The 20,708-nt window shown below is 49.8% G+C and overlaps 1 protein-coding gene across 2 annotated transcripts in view; it reads left to right on the top strand.

Moving 5' to 3' along the window:
* The window catches only part of PELP1 (proline, glutamate and leucine rich protein 1), a 33,051-nt gene extending 18,297 nt beyond the window's left edge, over positions 1-14,754 (top strand). The window contains exons 4-20 of one of the 2 annotated variants that reach the window (XM_011980428.1): positions 438-439; positions 3,022-3,101; positions 3,183-3,332; positions 3,556-3,627; positions 9,365-9,424; positions 9,667-9,817; positions 10,012-10,138; positions 10,290-10,377; positions 10,802-10,890; positions 10,969-11,085; positions 11,198-11,345; positions 11,481-11,640; positions 12,479-12,534; positions 12,704-12,910; positions 12,995-14,026; positions 14,258-14,449; positions 14,607-14,754. In XM_011980428.1, coding sequence (XP_011835818.1) covers positions 3,033-3,101; positions 3,183-3,332; positions 3,556-3,627; positions 9,365-9,424; positions 9,667-9,817; positions 10,012-10,138; positions 10,290-10,377; positions 10,802-10,890; positions 10,969-11,085; positions 11,198-11,345; positions 11,481-11,640; positions 12,479-12,534; positions 12,704-12,910; positions 12,995-14,026; positions 14,258-14,449; positions 14,607-14,699 — 2,811 coding nt within the window. In that variant the 5' untranslated portion in view covers positions 438-439; positions 3,022-3,032 and the 3' untranslated portion in view covers positions 14,700-14,754. Of the gene's footprint in view, positions 1-437; positions 440-3,021; positions 3,102-3,182; positions 3,333-3,555; positions 3,628-9,364; positions 9,425-9,666; positions 9,818-10,011; positions 10,139-10,289; positions 10,378-10,801; positions 10,891-10,968; positions 11,086-11,197; positions 11,346-11,480; positions 11,641-12,478; positions 12,535-12,703; positions 12,911-12,994; positions 14,450-14,606 lie in introns of both variants that reach the window. The other variant, XM_011980427.1, reaches the window with a different exon arrangement.
* The last annotated feature ends 5,954 nt before the right edge of the window (positions 14,755-20,708 follow it).

Below are 20,708 nucleotides of genomic sequence, written 5' to 3'. Positions count from 1 at the left end.
CCATGTTGGCCAGGCTGGTCTTGAATTCCTGGCCTCAGGTGATCCACCCACCTCGGCCTTCCAAAGTGTGGGATTACAGGAGCCACCAATCCCAGCCCTTTTTTTGTTCTTTTTTTTTTCTTTAAGACATAGTTTCATTTTGTCACCCGGGCTGGAATATAGTGTTGTAATTATGGCTCACTGTAGCCTTGACATTTCGTGCTGACATCAGTACCCCCCACCACCCCCACCAATAGCAGAGATTACAGGAGCCACCAATCCCAGCCCTTTTTTTGTTCTTTTTTTTTCTTTAAGACATGGTTTCATTTTGTCACCCGGGCTGGAATATAGTGTTGTGATTATGGCTCACTGTAGCCTTGACATTTCGTGCTGACATCAGTACCCCCCACCGCCCCCACCAATAGCGGAGACTACAGGCGTACACCACCACCCACTAGTAATTAAAAAAATGTTTTTGTACAGATGGGTTCTTGCTATGTTGTCCAGGCTGGTCTCAAACTCCTGGGCTTAAGCAGTCCTCCCACCTTGGCCTCCCAAAGTGTGGGATTATAGGTGTGTGCCACCGTGCCTGGCCTGGCATCTTTTACTAGGGGGAAGAGTCTTCAGTGTTTAGATGGCAGTTGAAACTGAGGATGAGATTATCAAAATAAGTCCTTTTATGGACTGGATTTTAAAGCACATCACACTTAATGGTCAGGTAGAGGAAGATGAACTTACGAAGGAGACTGAGACAGGCCAACAGCAAGAAGAAGATAACCAGGATTGTGGGCTGGAGGGGGCCAAGTGAAGACCCCTTGAGGGATGAGGGAGGAGTTATTTCTGTATGTGCCTCCTGAGGTGGTACAAGATGCAGACTGAGAATCGTTGATTAGGTTAGCAGCATGGGTGGTAAGACCATAGTGAGAGTGGTTCTGCTGGAGCAGTGGATGCTGAAGCCAGACTGGCTCGGGATGAGAAGCAAATGGGAGAAGGGAAACGGAAGGAGGGAAGATGGGAAATCCTTTCAAGATGCTGGGCTCTAATGGATGATGAGGGAGAGAAATGGGGTGATTACTGGGATTTGGCAAGTGAAGTATGGGCTCAAGAAAAGACTTTTTCGGTGGCTCATGCCTGTGATCCCAGCACTTTGGGAGGCTGAGGCAGGCAGATAATGAGGTCAGGAGTTCAAGACCAGCCTGGCTAACATGGTGAAACCCCATCTCTACTAAAAATACAAAAATTAACCGGGCATGGTGGCGTGTGCCTGTAATCCCAGCTACTAGGGAGGCTGAGGCAGGAGAATTACTTGAACGAGGACCCAGGAGGCGGAGGTTGCAGTGAGCCAAGATCATGCCGCTGCACTCCAGCCTGGGCTACAGAGGGAAACTCCATCTCAAAATCAATCAATAAATAAAATGAAAAAGACAAGCCTTTTTAAGATGGGAGAGACTTGAGCTGTATAAATGTCAGTGGGAAGAGTCCGTGTGACGGGGACTGGTTAGAAATTCAAGGGAGATAAAGCCAGTGAAAGTGTAAGGTTCTGAGAGGAAGGGAGGGGACAGTATTGAAAGCACAGTGGAGGGACTGTCTTTGGGTAGGAAGAGGGCAGGAGAGAGTGGATAGTGTGAAGATGAAATTTCGAGGTTTGGGAGTGGGAAGCGAAGGCTGTTTTATTAGGTTGGTGCAAAAGTAATTGCTGTTTTTATAGTTCCTTGTAGTTATCTCTGGGCTTCAGTTTTTTCTGTGAAGTTATGAGCCAGGTTAAGCAGGTGACAGTGGTGGGAGAAGTAGCGAGTTGGGAGTTGGAGGAGAAAACTTAAGTAGCAGAGTTAACCAGAGAGAAATGCGGTAGGATTACTGGACAGTGATGAGGGCCTGTGTGTCGTTGGTAGGCCTGCCTGTTTTTGCTTCGTAAGTATTCTCTTTTTTTTTGACACATAGCCTCCTCTCGTCTCTCAGGAGATATGTGCTGGATGCTTTTTCCTTAGATACATATTAATTTTCTAAGGAAGTCCTTTTAAATTCAAACTATTTCTCTCCATGAGTTCCAGGGTGGGTTTGAGCCAGCTAGTAGCAACCTCAAAGAGGTGGGGCAGTTTTGTTATGACTGAGGCTTAGTTTTCAGTCTGAAAAGTGCTCTTCTCCCTTTCTAGCAGGGAACATTAGTATGAGATCATTGGAAAATTCTTCTAGGGCTGCGGTGAGCCGAGATTGCGCCTCTGCATTCTAGCCTGGGTGACAGAGTGAGACTTTGTCTCAAAGAGAGAAAAAAAAAAAAAAGCCGGGGGGGCGCGGGCTGGGCACCGTGGCTCACGCCTATAATCCTAGCACTTTGGGAATCTGAGGTGGGCGGATCACATGACTCCGAGAGTTCAAGACCAGCCTGGCCAATGTGGCAAAACCCTGTCTCTACTAAAAATACAAAAATATGCCAGGCATGATGGTCCATGCGTGTAATCCCAGCTACTCAGGAGGCTGAGGCATGAGAATCGCTTGAACCCGGGAGTCAGAGGTTGCAGTGAGCTGAGATTGCCTCAGTGCGTTCCATCCTGGGGTACAGAGCAAGACCCTGTCTCAAAAAGAAAAGAAAACTCGGCCAGGCGCGGTGGCTCACGCCTGTAATCCCAGCACTTTGGGAGGCCGAGACGGGTGGATCACGAGGTCAGGAGATTGAGACCATCCTGGCTAACACGAAGAAACCCCGTCTCTACTAAAAATATAAAAAATTAGCCTGGCGTGGTGGCGGGCGCCTGTAGTCCCAGCTACCCGGGAGGCTGAGGCAGGAGAATGGTGTGAACCTGGGAGGCAGAGCTTGCAGTGAGCCGAGATCGCGCCACTGCACTCCAGCCTGACTGAGTGAGACTCTGTCTCAAAAAAAAAAAGAAAAGAAAACTCTTCCAGTTAATCAGGTCTTTAAGGTATGGCTTTGTTACTCTTTTTTTCCCCACACAAATTCCTAGGACCCCAGATACCCCTAGAACCCTTAATAGTAAAACGTAAACACATGTCCTTTCTGTAGACAGAGATGTTACTCTTGGATACTCCATGCCTCCATGCCCTCTTTTCCGCCAGGTAGTGGCTTGGATGGTCATGCTGACATTAACTGTGGTGTTTCTCAGAATGCTTGTATTGCAGTGCCTCCTGCTGCTCTTTGGTGACAGTCGAGGTGAGGCTGGAAGCACAAGACACTGTTTTTTCTTTAGACCCAGGACCCGCCTGCCACAATGGAGCTGGCTGTGGCTGTCCTGAGGGACCTCCTCCGATATGCAGCCCAGCTGCCTGCACTGTTCCGGGATATCTCCATGAACCACCTCCCTGGCCTTCTCACCTCCCTGCTGGGCCTCAGGCCAGAGGTGAGATGTCTCCCCGGGCCCTTCCCTATGTCCCCCACACAGTCCTCACCTTCTCACACTGTTTAATTTGTTGATGGAAATGACTGGGGAATAGGATTGAAGAAGTGAGAAGAGGGAGGGGCTGAGAAAAAGTGATTTCTGGAGAAGGGCCCTTGCCGGGTGCTGGGGGAGATGGAATATGGTGATATGGTGCTCTCGGCCTCTCACTTTGTTTTTCCTATAGTGTGAGCAGTCAGCATTGGAAGGAATGAAGGCTTGTATGACCTATTTCCCTCGGGCTTGTGGTTCTCTCAAAGTAAGTATTTATGCACTCCTCTCCTCACCAGTGTAAGCCTTGGGAGCTCTTACCTCAGATTCCTGTCCTGAGATTCCTCAGCACCTATCTTCTGATTATCCTTTAAAGTGACCAATCTCCACAGCTACACTTCTACCACATTGTAGCACTCATCTCACTGAATCCTCATTCTTCCAGAGAAATTGGAATCAAGAACCTTGCCTAAGATCAGCAGGCATTGGAACCTGTATCTGCTTGATGCCTAAGCCAGACTCTGAACCATGGGCTCCTTCCTTTTTCTGCCTTGCCTTTTCTGTATCTCTTAAAATGCCCTGCCCACTTTTCTACCATCCTGTCTTTTTTTTGAGACAAGGTCTTACTCTGTTGCCCAGGCTGGGGTGCAGTGGCACACACTTGGCTCACTGTAGCCTTGACCTCCTGGGCTCAAGCAATTCTCCCACCTCAGCCTCCCAAGTAGCTGGGACTAAGGCGTGTGCCACCACACCCAGCTAATTATTAATTTTTTTGTAGGAAGTCTCGCTATGTTACCCAGGCTGGTCTTGAACTCCTGACCTCAAGTGATCCTCCTCCCTCAGCTTCCCAAAGTGCTGGGATTATAGGTGTGAGCCAGTGTGCCTGGCCCCCTTTCTATCTTACTTTATTCCTTTTTTAAAATCTTTTTTTAGTTTTTAACCTTCACATCATATCTTACTTTATTATTTTTTTTTTGAGTCTCACTCTGTCGCCAGGCTGGAGTGCAGTGGCGTGATTTTGGCTCACTGCAACCTCCTCCTCCTGGGTTCAAGCAATTCTCCTTCCTCGGCCTCCCCAGTAGCTGGGACTACAGGTGCATACCACCACGCCCAGCTAATTTTTGTATTTTTAGTATAGACGGGGTTTCACCATGTTGGCCAGGATGGTCTCGATCTCTTGACCTCGTGATCCGCCTGCCTTGGCTTCCCAAAGTGCTGGGATTATAGGCATTAGCTACTGTGCCCGGCCATTTTATTTTTATTTTGAGAGAGAGTCTCTGTCGCCCAGACTGGAGTGCAGTGGCGTGATCTCGGTTTACTGCAAGTTCCACCTCCCAGGTTCCAAGTGATTTTCGTGCCTTAGCCTCTGAGTAGCTGGGATTACAGACGTATGCGAGTAGCTGGGCTTACCGACGTATGCCAGCACACCCAGCTAATTTTTGTGTTTTTAGTAGAGACAAGGTATCACCATGTTGACCAGGCTGGTCTTGAACTCCTGGCCCCATGTGATCCTCCTGCCTCAGCCTCCTAAAGTGTTGGGATTATAGGCATGAGCCACCTGCGCACCCAGCCTTTACTTTATTTTTGAAGATCTTGTAATTTTCTCTGGGAATGCTTCCTGACCCATCACTTCCCTAGGACAATTGCCCCAACACTTCTTTCTGCATATATTCCTGTTTAAACTCCCTCTGTCACTTCCTGACCCCTTCCTGCCAGTTGTCATGACGCATACAAGGTAACTGTACAAACAGGGTCTGTGTGGGTAAGATGATGGAGGAGGTCAGGAGAGGAATTACAGTTTTGTTTTTAAGGAGATGCAATAACATACATGAATGGATTACAGATTCTACTGAAGCAGTCACAGTTAAAGGGCCATTTGTAATTGGCACATTTGTTGTTTGCAGTATAATTGGATGCCAGCTGTACCTAAGAACAAGTAGGTGTTCCCTGTAGATTAAATGTTCTCTCTTATTTTGTTATATTCACCATTGGTTTGATAAACGATTGGACACCTGCTTACTAAGATGGAAGCACAAATCTCTAGAGAGCTGGAATTTGTGGCAAATTAGTAATTTTTTTGTTTAACTGGTGGAGTTAACTGTATTGGCTGTTAGTATTGTTAGTCAAGGGAGAGTTTGCTATTCAGGTTGTCTTGAAAGAGGTTATGAGGCTGGGCGTGGTGGCTCACGCCTGTAATCCCACCACTTTGGGAGGCCAAGGCAGGTGGATTGCATGAGCTCAGGAGTTCGAGACCAGCCTGGGCAACACAGTGAAACCTCGCCTCTACTAAAATACAAAAAATTAGCCGGGCGTGGCGGTGTGTGCCTGTAGTCCCAGCTGCTCGGGAGGCTGAGGCAGGAGAATTGCTTGGACCCAGGAGGCGGAGGTTGCAGTGAGCCGAAATCGTGCCACTGTACTCCAGCCTGGGTGGCAGAGCGAGACTCTGTCTCCAAAAAGAAAAAAAAAGAAAGTGAGATTAATGTGGTTCTGTGACCAAAGCAAGAAAGTAAGCTCTTGGAGGGAAAGGGAACTGGTCTAGTGGGTACCCACTGCCATTCACTCTCCTGAGTGTGTAAGATGTGTTGTCTCATTTTATCATTGTAATTATTCTGTGGAATTGGTATCATTGCATTTTACAGAGGAGAAAACCAGCTGAGAGGGACTTAAGTGACGTAAGCAAAGGTTGTATTATCTGGTCATTGTAAAACCAGGGCAGATAGCAGCTCTAATCAATTGTTAGTGGCTGTGTAGCTTGCTGGCCTGGGAAGGACTGTGAGTCAGAGTTCCACCGGCCTGAGCGCTGTGATCAGGGAGTGGTACCTGCTGTGGCTTTAGTAACTGGTTACTCGCAGTATCTGAAAAGTGCCTGAGCAGATGCTGGTTCTGAGTGAGCATGGGGTTGTGTCCTTGCTGGTTCCTTGTTTTCATGCGAACGCCACTCATCACAGCTCATAGACTCTTTGGGTAGGCAGGTTGGGACTTTTTGTCAAGAAGGTATTTGGAGTGACTTATCGATTTTGTTAAAGTTTAGCAGAGGTTATTTACTGAGGTTTTACTAGGTTTAGTAAAAATTGGTTATCTTGTCAAATGTTCTGTAAGTTAACCTCTCAAATGACACAGGCCCACAGTTTGTCCCTGAACAAAGTTTTGGTTTTACTGCAAAAGTCTATTTTGATTCAGCTTTGTTCGGTATTACCTTTATCTACCTGCATCCCCCCATGAAAGGGGAAATTGAATGTTACTTACCGGGTAGAAGTGTGAATAGTAAGAGTTAAGGAGACTAGAATGCTAAGTGTTCTTTTGCTGTTGCTTTTTTAGTTTCAGTGTGAGTAGTCAGGAGAATTTATCTATAATTCACAACCTTTCGTCAGACCATCGAACTTAAGGCCTGCATTTCGAGTACCCTTTCCAAACAAACAAATGTTCCTGTGTCCTTGCAGGGAGTGTCTACCTTTATTTCCCTAAGAATCAAGTGTCATCTGCCAGGAGTTTGAGACCAGCCTGGCCTACATGGTGAAACCCTACCTCTACCAAAAATACAAAACAATTAGCTGGGTTTGGTGGTGCGCGCCTGTGGTTCCAGCTACTCAGAGCTTTGAGGCAGGAGATCCCCTGAAGCTGGGAGGCGGAGGTTGCAGTGAGCCGAGATCGTGGCACTGCACTGTAGCCTGGGTAACAGAGTGAGACCCTGTCTCAAAAAAAAAACAAAAAACAAAACAGTGAGCCGTGGCACCGCACTCAAGCCTAGGTGACAGAGTGAGACCCTGTCTCAAAAAAAAAAAGGTCATCTGGAGAACTTCCCTCTGTTGAGGGTGTGGAGGATTTGGCTTTGTCGGTTGCCAGCACTTCAGATAAGAATCTGTTATGCAGAGGCTGCAGGGGCCATTTGCACTTGGACAGTCTAGCAGACTAGTACTTAGGGAAACTGGTAATTGCCGTTTTGAAGTGTCTGTGTGTTTTCTGTTACATTCCCCAGATACTCTCAGGGTAATTGCAGACTCCAAGCTCAGGGTTACTCCTCCCAAGTAATGTGAATCAAGCATTCTGAGTCCATGAGGTCAATTCCTGCAGAGACTTGAACTCATTTCCTTCGGCTTGCCACATTGATGAGCAGTTCCTCGGAATGGGTGGGAAGAGACTAAGCCACTCTTGAGAGAGCCCCAGGACGTGCTCTGGGTGTGCGCGTTTTGGGTGAACTGTTCCAAGGGAGCCATCACTTTGGTTTGCTTTGTGGGTCAGCCAGGGTAGACCTGTGGTTAGAGCCGTGTCACTTCACCGTACACTGCTTTATTGCAGTCACATAAGCAGACTTCTGTTGGCCTCAGCCCAGCTTTTTGAGCCTTTTTTGGAGATAGGGTCTCGCTCTGTGACCCAGGAGTGCAGTGTTAAGATTGTAGCTCACTGTAACCTTGAACTCCTGGGCTCAAGTGATCGTCCCACGTCAGTCTCCCAAGTAGCTAGGGCTACAGGTGTGCGCCACCAGGATGTCTCGGGGAAAGCGTGAGCCTGCTCTTTCCCCTTTTCTCTGTGTTGCCAGTATTGGCTCCAGATTCTTGTTTTTCTGTATGCTTGTCTTGTTCTCCTTACTAATTCTTTTTTTTTTTTTCCCCCCCCGAGAAGGAGTCTTGCTCTGTCACCCAGGCCGGAGTGCAGTGGCGTGATCTCGGCTCACTGCACCTTCTGCCTCCTGGGTTCAAGCAATTCTGCCTCCCAAGTAGCTGGGATTACAGGTGCCTGCCACCGTGTCCAACTAATTTTTGTATTTTTAGTAGAGACGGGGTTTCACCATGTTGGCCAGGCTGGTCTTGAACTCCTGACCTCGTGATCTGCCCACCTCAGTCTCCCAAAGTGCCAGGATTTCAGCTATGAGCCACCACGCCCGGCCTTTTTTCTTTTTGAGACAGGGTCTCACTCTCGTCACCCAGGCTGGAGTACACTGACTGGCGTGATCTCGGTTCTGGGCTTGGGCGGTCCTCCCACCTCAGCCTCCCAAGTAACTGGGACTACAGGCATATGCCACCACACCCGGCTAAGTTTTTGTATTTTTAGTAGAGATAGGGTTTCTCCGTGTTGCCCAGACTGGTTTCAAACTCCTTGGCTCCACTGATCCGCCTGCCTTGGTCTCCCAAAGTGCCTGGATTACAGGTGGGAGCTACTGCACCCAGCCTGTGCTTTTTTATTGACATGTTAAGTAATAAGATCTAGGAGCAGGTCTTACATCGACTGTAATTGCAAATTAGTGATCCATGTGAATGATATTTCAGGATGTGTTACAATTATAATGTGACATGAAAATGATTCTATTAGTGACAGTCACAGGTATTGCTGATACTACTGTGGCTATTTGTCTGCATTTATAAGTAAAGAAAACACTACATTTCACAAATAGGTTAGTGGGAGTAATTTTTTTCCCCATCCATGTTCACAGGCCCCTTTGATTGTATACCCAACTAAATTGTGGTTCTCAGGTTAGACATTCCTGCCCTAGCACCTTCACACAGCACGCGGAGAAAGTGCTGAATGACAGATCGCTACCCCGAGACTTGCTGCCTTACTTCTGCTCTAGCAGCCAGCCTTCTTTTTTGACCTTGTCCTGCCCTCGTACCTCTGGTTAGTGTCTTAACTTCCAGCTTGGACCCTCATTTTTGTGTGTGAGCTGGTAGAGAGTTGGAGTGTGGAGATTGTTTTTTAGTACTAGGTCCTTTTGACTTGAGGGAAAATTTTTGCAAAAACTGTCAAGGAGGAAGCCCAGCTGTCTGTGGGACAGGGCCAGACGCCTTTCCCCGCAGGCAGGAAGCTGAGGACCAGAGCTGGCATTGAGGAGTCTTTCTACCATGAAAGCATGTCCGTGCCCGGTGTTGATGCCCCATAGAGGGCTTTGCTTCTTGTGTCTACAGGAAAAACAAGACCTGGGCTTAGAGTCTGCTGCTGGGAACAGATGGGGTGTACATCTCTGGCTCTCAGAGCTGGCTCACCGGCCTCTTCCTTTTTCCCTCCACATCCAGGGCAAGCTGGCCTCATTTTTTCTGTCTAGGGTGGATGCCTTGAGCCCTCAGCTCCAACAGGTAAAGGGCAGGGAGGGAGAGGGAGAGCCCGGGGATCTGAGTCTGGAGTGTCTTTTGCTGCTCCTCCTCAGCTTTTCTGTCGTGCCTTCATGTGCCCATCTGGGTCCTTTGGCCTCATTGTCCCATCTCAGGTTTCCCTCAGAGCTCTCTGATCTCCATCTCTTTTGGGCGTTAGTGGGGCTGGGGGTTCTGTGGCTGGGCTGGATCCCCATCTGACCAGGTTTCTGTCCTTTGTCCCGCAGTTGGCCTGTGAGTGTTATTCCCGGCTGCCCTCGTTAGGGGCTGGCTTTTCCCAAGGCCTGAAGCACACTGAGAGCTGGGAGCAGGAGCTACACAGTCTGCTGGCCTCACTGCACACCCTGCTGGGGGCCCTGTATGAGGGAGCAGAGACCGGTAGGGACCAGGGCTGCTAGTCAGTGCAACAATGCTGAGGAAGCATGGCAGGAAGGAACGGGAGGGAGCCCAGGGACAAGGGGCAGTTGGTTTTTGGGGATAATGGGTTAGAATACAGGCAGGTTATCCACCAGAAATGACAGAGGAGGGGATGGAAGAAAGACAGGGTACAGGGTAGTTGTGCTTCTGCCCAGCTCCTGTGCAGAACGAAGGCCCTGGGGTGGAGATGCTGCTGTCCTCAGAAGATGGCGATGCGCATGTCCTTCTCCGGCTTCGGCAGAGGTTTTCGGGACTGGCCCGCTGCCTAGGGCTCATGCTCAGGTGTGTGGGGGTGTTGGAGGGAGCGGAGGCATGGAGCAGGAGGGGTTGATGAGAGAGTGTCACCTTCATCATGAGAAAGGAGATGAAGGTGGGTGTGGGAGTTATACCAGGGAGCCTGCTCTGAGGGTCTCCCTGCTCTGATTCTCTTTAGCTCTGAGTTTGGAGCTCCCGTGTCCGTCCCTGTGCAGGAAATCCTGGATTTTATCTGCCGGACCCTCAGCGTCAGTAGCAAGAATATTGTAAGTGGGATTTGTCATCTCTTCACAGCCCTTGCTTAGGACACCAGGCAACCAGGAAAGTACTGGGGACCTGAGTCTCCCCGAACAGTGTCATCCTGGATCGTCCCAGACAGTTTCCTACTTCTGTCCAAATATTGTTACTCTGTGTGTCCCAACACAGGTGCACACTGTCAGAGTGTAGCAAATGCTTCCTTGGGGGAGGGTGAATTTGGGGATTAGCTGAGTCATTGCTGAGAGGCCCAGCTATCTTTCTTACCTTCCATCCAGGGTCTATTTTAGAGGATAGGGGTTTGATTTTGTTGGGAGAGTTGAGATCGGGTGTAGGTTTCTTACCTATGTGTACATATGTAAATAGTCTGTCCCTGTTTCTGTCTCTGGCTCTCACTTTCTTCCCCTACTCTGTCTTTGCCACTTTTTTCTCCAGAGCTTGCATGGAGATGGTCCCCTGCGGCTGCTGCTGCTGCCCTCTATCCACCTTGAGGCCTTGGACCTGCTGTCTGCACTCATCCTCGCGTGAGTGGGATTGGGCTGGCTGTGGTGAAGGGATGGGGCATGCCAGAAACAAGGGTCACTGTTCCTTCTCTGCCCCAGATGTGGAAGCCGGCTCTTGCGCTTTGGGATCCTGATCAGCCGCCTGCTTCCCCAGGTCCTCAATTCCTGGAGCATCGGTAGAGATTCCCTCTCTCCCGGCCAGGAGAGGCCTTACAGGTGACCATCCAGGAAGGGAATAAAGATGAGAGGGGGTGAGGGGTGCAGGTGGGCTGCGGCTTCTGGCATGTTGACACTCCATTCATATCCGTCCTCTTTGCTCATGGCACAGCACGGTTCGGACCAAGGTGTACGCGGTGTTAGAGCTGTGGGTGCAGGTTTGTGGGGCCTCGGCGGGAATGCTTCAGGGAGGAGCCTCTGGAGAGGCCCTGCTCACCCACCTGCTCAGTGACATCTCACCGCCAGCTGATGCCCTTAAGGTGAGGAGGCCTCGGCTCCATCTCAGGACTCATCCTGTGCCCTTTGACCAAATGTGCCTGCTCAGCACTGTCTACTGTGGCTGTCCTGCCTTCTTGTTTGCCTGTGGATGTGATTTATGTTTCCTCTGCCACCAGCTGCGTAGCCCGCGGGGGAGCCCTGATGGGAGTTTGCAGACTGGGAAGCCCAGCGCCCCCAAGAAGCTAAAGCTGGATGTGGGGGAAGCTATGGCCCCGCCAAGCCACCGGAAAGGGGATAGCAATGCCAACAGTGATGTGTGTGCGGCTGCACTCAAAGGTGGGTGAGATCTGTGCCCTGGACCACTGGGGCTCAAATGGGATCCCATCCTTGCCCCTAGTGGGACTCCCCCACCTACTATACCCCTAGATGAAACTTTCTGGGGGAGAGTGCCCAGACCAGCCTTTGTCCACCGTGATAAGTGATCGCCCAAACAGCGGGTGAAGGGGAAGGTGCCTGTAAAATGCAGAGCCCGGCAGAAGCCTGCAGAGTGGCCAGGAGGAGGCGCCCAAGCAGCCGCCCTGTTGCCAGGGCTGCAGGCGGCCTCAGGTCCTGCGGTTAGACCGGGGACTCTGGTAGCTGACACTGCCCCTCCAAGGCCTCTGCTTCCTCCTGCGTTCAGCACATTCTTGGCGTATCCACTTTCTATCAGGCAGAGTTCTGGCACATGGGGAAGCCTCCTCCCTGTGAAGTCGACATTCTCCGTAGGGTAGGCTGCCTGGAGGAGCTCCCTGCTCTCACCGTAACCACTGACCTGTCTACAGAGGTTACTAGTAGGATACTGTGCAGTTAATGGATGACTTTCCTCTGAGTCCCATATATCTCACTGCCTGTCACCCTATCCCATGGGAAGGGGAGAACTGATTGTCCCCAAATATATAAATGCAAAATTATAAAATTTATAATTTTTTACTTACGTTGTCTGAATTAAATACTGTCAGTGGCCCTATACTGTAGAGGTACTTTTATGATCCCCATTTTCTAGTTGAGAAGTTGAATGACTTGGCCAAGATAGGCAGTGGCAGAGTTGATGCCCACGTTGGGCTATGTGCTTCAGAAGCCCTTGCTGTCAGTCCTGTTGGGAGCCTTCTCTTTACACACCATTCTTCTTCCCCAGGCCTCAGCCGGACCATCCTCATGTGTGGACCTCTCATCAAGGAGGAGACTCACAGGGTTAGTGGAGCCTCGTCCACTAATGAGGAGATGGGGGAAGGAGGGGCCCCTGCTCTGTACACACTGGGGGGTGTGGCCCAGAGGTGGGTCCATTCAGACCTGGGAGTAGGCTCTGGAGAAGGGTTGGGTGGTCTTGGGGATGTTTCCAGGTGTGCTCTGTCCTTTTCAGAGACTGCATGATCTGGTCCTCCCCCTGGTCATGGGTGTCCAGCAGGGTGAGGTCCTAGGCAGCTCCCCGTACACGAGCTCCCGCTGCCGTCGTGAACTCTACTGCCTGCTGCTGGCACTGCTGCTGGCCCCTTCTCCTCGCTGCCCACCTCCTCTTGCCTGTGCCCTGCAAGCCTTCTCCCTCGGCCAGCGAGAAGATAGCCTTGAGGTAGCTGTGATGGGCCAAACCCTCTTTGGTCCCTGGAGTCCCTTGTTTCCCGGTGCTCACACTTGCCCTTTCTTCTTTCCTCAGGTCTCCTCTTTCTGCTCGGAAGCACTGGTGACCTGTGCTGCTCTGACCCACCCCCGGGTTCCTCCCCTGCAGCCCATGGGCCCCACCTGCCCCACACCTGCTCCAGTTCCCCCTCCTGAGGCCCCATCGCCCTTCAGGGCCCCACCCTTCCATCCTCCGGGCCCCATGCCCTCCGTGGGCCCCATGCCCTCAGCAGGGCCCATGCCCTCAGCAGGACCCATGCCTTCAGCAGGCCCTGTGCCCTCGGCACGCCCTGGACCTCCCACCACAGCCAACCACCTAGGCCTTTCTGTCTCAGGCCTAGTGTCTGTCCCTCCCCGGCTTCTTCCTGGCCCCGAGAACCACCGGGCAGGCTCAAATGAGGACCCCATCCTTGCCCCTAGTGGGACTCCCCCACCTGCTATACCCCCAGATGAAACTTTTGGGGGGAGAGTGCCCAGACCAGCATTTGTCCACTATGATAAGGAGGAGGCATCTGATGTGGAGATCTCCTTGGAAAGTGACTCTGATGACAGCGTGGTGATCGTGCCCGAGGGGCTTCCCCCCCTGCCACCCCCACCACCCTCAGGTGCCACACCACCCCCTATAGCCCCCACTGGGCCACCAACAGCCTCCCCTCCTGTGCCAGCCAAGGAGGAGCCTGAAGAACTTCCTGCAGCCCCAGGGCCTCTCCCGCCACCCCCACCTCCGCCCCCGCCTGTTCCTGGTCCTGTGACGCTCCCTCCACCCCAGTTGGTCCCTGAAGGGACTCCTGGTGGGGGAGGACCCCCAGCCCTGGAAGAGGATTTGACGGTTATTAATATCAACAGCAGTGATGAAGAGGAGGAGGAAGAGGAAGAAGAGGAAGAAGAAGAAGAGGAAGAAGAGGAAGAGGAAGAAGACTTTGAGGAAGAGGAAGAGGATGAAGAGGAATATTTTGAAGAGGAAGAAGAGGAAGAAGAAGAGTTTGAAGAAGAGTTTGAGGAAGAAGAAGGTGAGTTAGAGGAAGAAGAAGAGGAGGAGGATGAGGAGGAGGAAGAAGAATTGGAAGAGGTGGAAGAGCTGGAGTTTGGCACAGCAGGAGGGGAGGTAGAAGAAGGTGGACCTCCACCCCCAACCCTGCCTCCAGCTCTGCCTCCCCCTGAGTCTCCCCCAAAGGTGCCGCCTGAGCCAGAACCAGAACCCGGGCTGCTGTTGGAAGTGGAGGAGCCAGGGGCAGAGGAGGAGCATGGGGCTGACACAGCTCCCACCCTGGCCCCTGAAGTGCTCCCCTCCCAGGGAGAGGTGGAGAGGGAAGAGGGGAGCCCCTCGGCAGGCCCCCCTCCCCAAGAGCTTGTTGAAGAAGAGCCCTCTGCTCCCCCAACCCTGCTGGAAGAGGGAACTGAGGATGGGGGTGACAGGGTACAGCCCCCACCAGAGACATCTGCAGAGGAAGAGATGGAGACAGAGACAGAGGCTGAAGCTCTCCAGGAAAAGGTGAGAGGGCCAGGCAGGGAAGCCACCTTGGGTGAGAAGGTGGGGCTGTCGGGAGAGTGGGTGGCAGCCGCTTATCTTAGGAGACGTTTGCCCAGCCTGAACCATTCTGTGTGTGTGTGTATGACTATTCTGAATCTTGTATCTTTGTGCCTAAAAGGAGCAGGATGACACAGCTGCCATGCTGGCCGACTTCATCGATTGTCCCCCTGATGATGAGAAGCCACCGCCTCCCACAGAGCCTGACTCCTAGCCATCTTCTGCACCCCACTCTTTGTTTCCAATAAAGTTATGTCGTTAGATAGCGACTACTGCTTCTGCCTTTTGCCACACCTGGGTCCCCAGCCAGAAGCTCAGGTGTCTGCTGGGCTTTTCAGGGTATCCATAGTATTCCCCAGATGTCTCCATAGCTGTCCTCTTGTCGAAGATCCAGAGAGGAACCATTGACATACGGGGGTAATGGACTGTCCCGTCACTCAGCACAATGGTGTCAGAATTGTAGGTTTCTGGCTGGATGCTAAACGTGCAGAATTGTGTGTAGGGTTGAGAATGAGGAGTTATAGAGACAGCCCTGCTTTCGTGTTTGTATTCGGGGTGGGAAACGTGTGGAGAATGTATGGGATTAAGTCTCCTAGTGAGTGGACCTGTGTCAACACACACATATCCACATGTGTGCGTGCTCAAACACATACGGCCCCTTGGTCTGAAAGGGCAGGCTGAGTGATTGCTCAGCCTATGGAAGTTTAGAAAATTAGGAAAAGGTGTGGAGCAGTTCAGTCATTGCATTCTGGGAAATTTGGACCTTACTCCAAGATAAAAGGACGTCCGTAGTGAGTATGTTGGGAATGAGCTGTTTTGGGGCTGGTCCTCATGACGGTTTCCCCCACAACTGCCTGGCAGGAGTTTGATAAGCTCACCCCAGGCCTTCCTGCTCACTCTTGAGGTGTGGACATTCCCCACCCAGTGTGTTATCTTTTTTCTTTTTTTGAGATAGACTCTTGCTCTGGCGCCCAGGCTGGAGTGCGGTGGCGTGATATCGGCTCTCTGCAACCTCCGCCTCCTGGGTTCAAGCAGTTCTCTGCTTCAGCCTTCTAATAAGTAGCTGGGATTACAGGCGCCCGCCACCACCCGGCTAATTTTTGTATTTTTAGTGGAGATGAGGTGTCACCATGTTGGTCAGGCTGGTCTTGAACTCCTGAGCTCATGATCCACCTGCCTCGGCCTCCCAAAGTGCTGGGATTACAGGTGTGAACCACTGCACCCGGCCATCCCAGTATCTGTTTTCTTTAAGCAGTAATCCTGTTCTAGGCCTTGCTGGGATGGATGTATGAGGATGAACCGAGAGATGTGTCTGTGAGAGGGTACCAAGGTGTGTGGGCTTGAACTAGGGGCCCCGTGATTTTTTTACTCAGTCAATTGAATCATGAACATAGGTAAAGTGCCTTCGCGATGCAGAAGAGGGAGTCATTTTTCCCAACATTTATCTTAAAGAGCCCTTTGAGGAGGTGGCATTTGAGCTAATTTTTGGAAACTTCAGTAGGATTTTAAAAAGTTACCCCTCAACTTGTTATTTCGAAAAATTTCAAGCAGAAAAGTGAGAACAGTACAATAGATAACCTTTGCCTAGATTTGCCAATTAACATTTAGTCATGTTAACTTTTATCCCTATAAACTGCATGTCTACATGTAGACGTATCTCTATTATACCATATATCTGTCTAATCTATACATCTGTCTTTCTACACGGTTCTGTTTTCATGGGACCGTGTGAAAGTCAGTTGTAGACATCGTGGCCCTTCCCATCCCAAATTCTTTAACATAAATTATCTTCCAAGATTAAGGACGTTTTTCTGCATAATCATGATGCCATTACCAAACCTAAGAAAAATAACAGTAATCCAGTGATAATTGTGATATTAAAATTTTCCTATTTCTAAAATGTCTTACAGTTTTTTTTTCCTCCTCTGAGTTCAAGAGGAATTTCTTATAGGTGGAGAAGGCCCTGGAAGGTTGAAGGATCACTGCAAGGACAAGGGTGTAGAGTGTGAAAAGTGCAATAGTGGTTTTTCAGAAAGGGAAATAACCTGATTTCTGGAAACTAGATTGGTAAAGTTGACATCGATTCTGGGGAAGAGGCTAACACAGAGTTTTTTCTGATTTGAATTGTATTCTGAATAGGTAAAACATCCGTGGTTCACAATTCAAGAGGTACAAAAGGTTTGTTGAAAAGTCTCTTTAGCCACTGAGATTTTCTGCCAGAGCAGCCAGTATGATCAGTTTTTACATATTCATCTGGAGATAGTGTATGCACATACAAATATATGTAATTTTTAGATGCAAATGGTAGTAAATTATCACTTAATATAAATCATTTTCACTGTCATGGGGATTTATTCATTGTGCAGATGTTTATTATGTACTGACTATATAGTAGACGCAGGCTGGGTGTGGTGGCTCATGTCTGTAATCCCAGCACTTGGGGAGGCCGAGGGGGGTGGATCACGTGAGGTCAGGAGTTCGAGATCAGCCTGACCAAACTGGTGAAAACCCCATCTCTACTTTAGAAAAAAAATACAAAAATTAGCTGGATGTGGTGGAAAGCACCTGTAATCCCAGCTACTCAGCAGGCTGAGACAGGAGAATTGCTTGAACCCAGGAGGTGGAAATTTCAGTGAGCTGAGATCGCGCCACTGCACTCCAGCCTGGGCAACAGAGCGAGACTTTGTCTCAAAAAACATATATGTGTGTGTGTGTGTGTGTGTGTGTAACTCTAGCTCCACAGGAGGTTGCGGAGATGCTGCTGAGAGGGTGGGGATGGCAAGCTGTCCTTCAGCCAGTTTCCTCCAGTGGTTACATCTTCCATTATTACAGTAAAACCAGGAATTTGATGTTGGCAGTGATTGACAGGCACTGTTTTACAAAGCTGGAGATAGAGCAGTAAACAAGATGCAGACATCTCTGCCGTGCCCTTGTGGGGTTTGTATCCTAGAAATTTTGGGGGTGGGGGTAGACAAGTAAGATGTATATTTGATGGTGAGAACAGTGGCAAAATAAAGCAAGGAAAGGGATAGGTTTGTGTGGGTGTATGGTTTTCAGTATTTTGAATTTTTAAATTTTAATTTTAATTAATTTATTTTTCAAGATGGAGTCTTGCCCCAGGCTGGAGTGCAGCGGCGCCATCTCGGCTCACTGCAACCTCCACCTCCCGGGTTCAAGCAGTTCTCCTGCCTCAGCCTCCCAAGTAGCTGAGTAGCCGGGCGTGCACCACTACGCCTGGCTAATTTTTGTATTTTTAGTAGAAACAAGGTTTCATCATGTTGGCCAGGCTGGTCTTGAGCTCCTAACCTCGTGATCCACCCGCCTTGGCCTCCCAAAGTGCTGGGATTATAGGCATAAGCCACCGTGCCCGGCCTGTTTCAGCATTTTATAATGAAAATTTTTGAACATTCAGAGAAGCTGAAAGAATTACACCTAGAACACCTGTGTCTACCATGTTACTACTTTTGTGTGTGTGTGTGTTTGTGCAATTTTAATTACAGTGGTCAAAGCAGCTCTTGCTGAGAAGGTGACGTTGAATAGACTCTAAAGACCCTAAAGAGTTGAGAGAGAGCTATTGGAGTTCTGGGGACCAGGCACAGCAAGTACCAAGATCCTGAAGCAGGAGCATTCTCGGTGTGTTCAAGGAAAGCAAGGAGGCCAGTGAGGTTGGAAAATGGAATGAGGTCAGAGTAATAATAGGGTGAAAGAGGATGGCTGGGGGATGCGGGGGCAGTGAGGTAGAGCCCATGGTTTCTACTCGGTGAGGTGGGAAGTCACTGGAGGGGTTTAAGCTGGTAATCGATGTCACATAATTGATGTGGGGTTTTTTTGGTTTTTGTTTTTTTTTCTTTTTTTTGAGATGGAGTCTGGCTCTGTCACCCAGGCTGGAGTGCAGTGGCCGGATCTCAGTTCACTGCAAGCTCCGCCTCCCGGGTTTACGCCATTCTCCTGCCTCAGCCTCCCGAGTAGCTGAGACTACAGGCGCCCGCCACCTCGCCCAGCTAGTTTTTATTTTGTATTTTTTAGTGGAGACGGGGTTTCACCGGGTTAGCCAGGATGGTCTCGATCTCCTGACCTCGTGATCCACCTGTCTCGGCCTCCCAAAGTGCTGGGATTACAGGCTTGAGCCACCGCGCCCGGCCATAATTGATGTTTTAATAGTACCCATGTGACTGCTCCTGGGGAATAGACAAAGTGAGGGTAGTAGACACAGCAGCTAGGAAGCAGATTCAGCCAGACAAGATGATACCTTCCACTAAGGTGTTTTGGAGAAGTGGTTGGATTCTAGATAATTTTTGAAGGTGGAGTTGGCAGAATTTGAAGATCATTCCATTTCTGTTCATACAGAGCTTCCTCGTTCTCTTTTGACAGCTGCCTAGAAGCTCATTATATCATAATGTTTTAAACTAGTCCCTGGTGATGAATATTTAGGTTGATGCTCTATCTTTTGCTGCCATGAAACAGACATATATTTGTATAAAATGCCACGTGGACGTGTCATTCTTCACGTCAGTGAGTATTCGTAGAATAAATTCCAAGAAGCAGAAATGCTGAGTTCTTTCGTGGATGTTATATCCATTTTTGCTCCCACCAGGAGTATGGGTGTTTCCCCAAACCCTTGCCAGAGTGTGTTCCCAGTTAACTTTGTGATCTTTGCCAATATGTTAAATGGAAATTGGCACATCAGTGTGTTTTAATTTACATTTGTCTCGTGAGAGAGTTTGAGCCGCTTCTTATATGCTTAAGATCTCTTTGCCAGCCTGGCCAACATGGTTTCACATGGTGAAACCCTGTCTCTACAGAAGACTAAAGGCCTGGGCTGGGACTTCACAGGCTCTTCAAGAGTCTGCCAGAGTGTGCTTGAGGAGAGGGCTGGCTGAATGTTAGGACAGTTAACTACATTTTTCAAACAGTTAATAATCATACTCAAAGGACAATAGATCAGGGTTATCCTGGAGAAGCTTTCTCGGGTGCAGTGGTACACGCCTGTAGTCCCAGATCCTTGGGAGGCTGAGGCAGGAGGGTCACTTGAGCCCAGGAATTTGAGGCCAACATGGGCAACACAGACCCATTCTCAAAACCAAAAGCCACTGCAGCCACTCTAAGTAGCTTGGATGGAGATCTGTTTATTAAATCTGCGTGGGTGCAAGGGACACAATTGGATGGCTAGCGTCTGCTTGGAATTGTCTGACAAGGATTTTCAAAAAGTTGCATGGTGAAATTTCACAGGGTTTAGACTATGGCTCTGTCTTTGAGCCCCTCAGTTGTGTAAGTGCAGGAGAAAGATAATGGCTTAGCAGAAACGGGGGTTCAGAGATGGGTGGAGACCTTCCGGGCACCTTGCTGCTTTAGTTCACTGGAGCAGGTGATGCAGGAAAGGAGGCATGAGGATGTGGCTGGACAGGTTTATAGGGATCAGGTGGTGAGGGCCGCGAAAGCTGTGCTCAGGAACTTGGGCTGTGTTCTCTAAGTAGCAAGCATTCCTTTCCAGGTCATCCTTGAGGGAAGTGACTCCTATTTTTGATCAGCTTTGGCAGGCCGTGGAGGAGAGTTGGACCTGGGAGAGCAGAGGGGAGATGTACACAGGTCCACGTGGAGGCTAGTGAAGTCTGGCTTTGGTTAGGACCCAGGGGCAGGGATGGGCAAGTGGCACTACCCTGTCAGAGCACCCTTTGGCGTGTCGTCCTGGACTTGAGTGCCACATAGGAGGGCTTCAGTTTCTGGTACTCTTGCCAAAGGCTGGCAGGACTGAACAGTCTCTCTGTCTTCGTGCTTTTCCCCTGAAAGAACTGGCTGCCTAGCCCAGGCCTTTAGTCTTCTGTTGTCACACTCAGTATCCTTATTGCTTCTACTTCCCTAGAGATGGGGCTTTGGGAGAGCAGGTAGCTGGAAACTAAGGATCATCCTCCAAATGAAGGGTCTGTAGCCAAGATAGGAGTAGTTTGGGGTTGGGAGAGGGAAAGGAAGAAAGATTTAAACAAGCATTTATTGAATACTTGTGGTTTCCAAGCCAGGGCACCAGGCATTGGGGAAATGGTATATTATCCAAGATGCCGCTCCAAAGGAATTCACAATCTGACGGTAATGTAGACCATTTGAATGAGCAGTATCTCTGGGGTAAGAAGCAGCTGGATATGTGAGGTGTGTAGTTGAGGAGAGGGTTCAGGGCTGGAGAAGATTTGTGGGGGGCAGGTCACCCAGGGAGGATGATTGGAGTGGGAAG

This window comes from Mandrillus leucophaeus, unplaced genomic scaffold (genome assembly GCF_000951045.1).
Source record: "Mandrillus leucophaeus isolate KB7577 unplaced genomic scaffold, Mleu.le_1.0 Scaffold212, whole genome shotgun sequence".
NCBI classification, from domain to species: domain Eukaryota; kingdom Metazoa; phylum Chordata; class Mammalia; order Primates; family Cercopithecidae; genus Mandrillus; species Mandrillus leucophaeus.
Note: the sequence above shows the minus strand (reverse complement) of the source record. Positions and strands in the feature narration are given on the sequence as shown.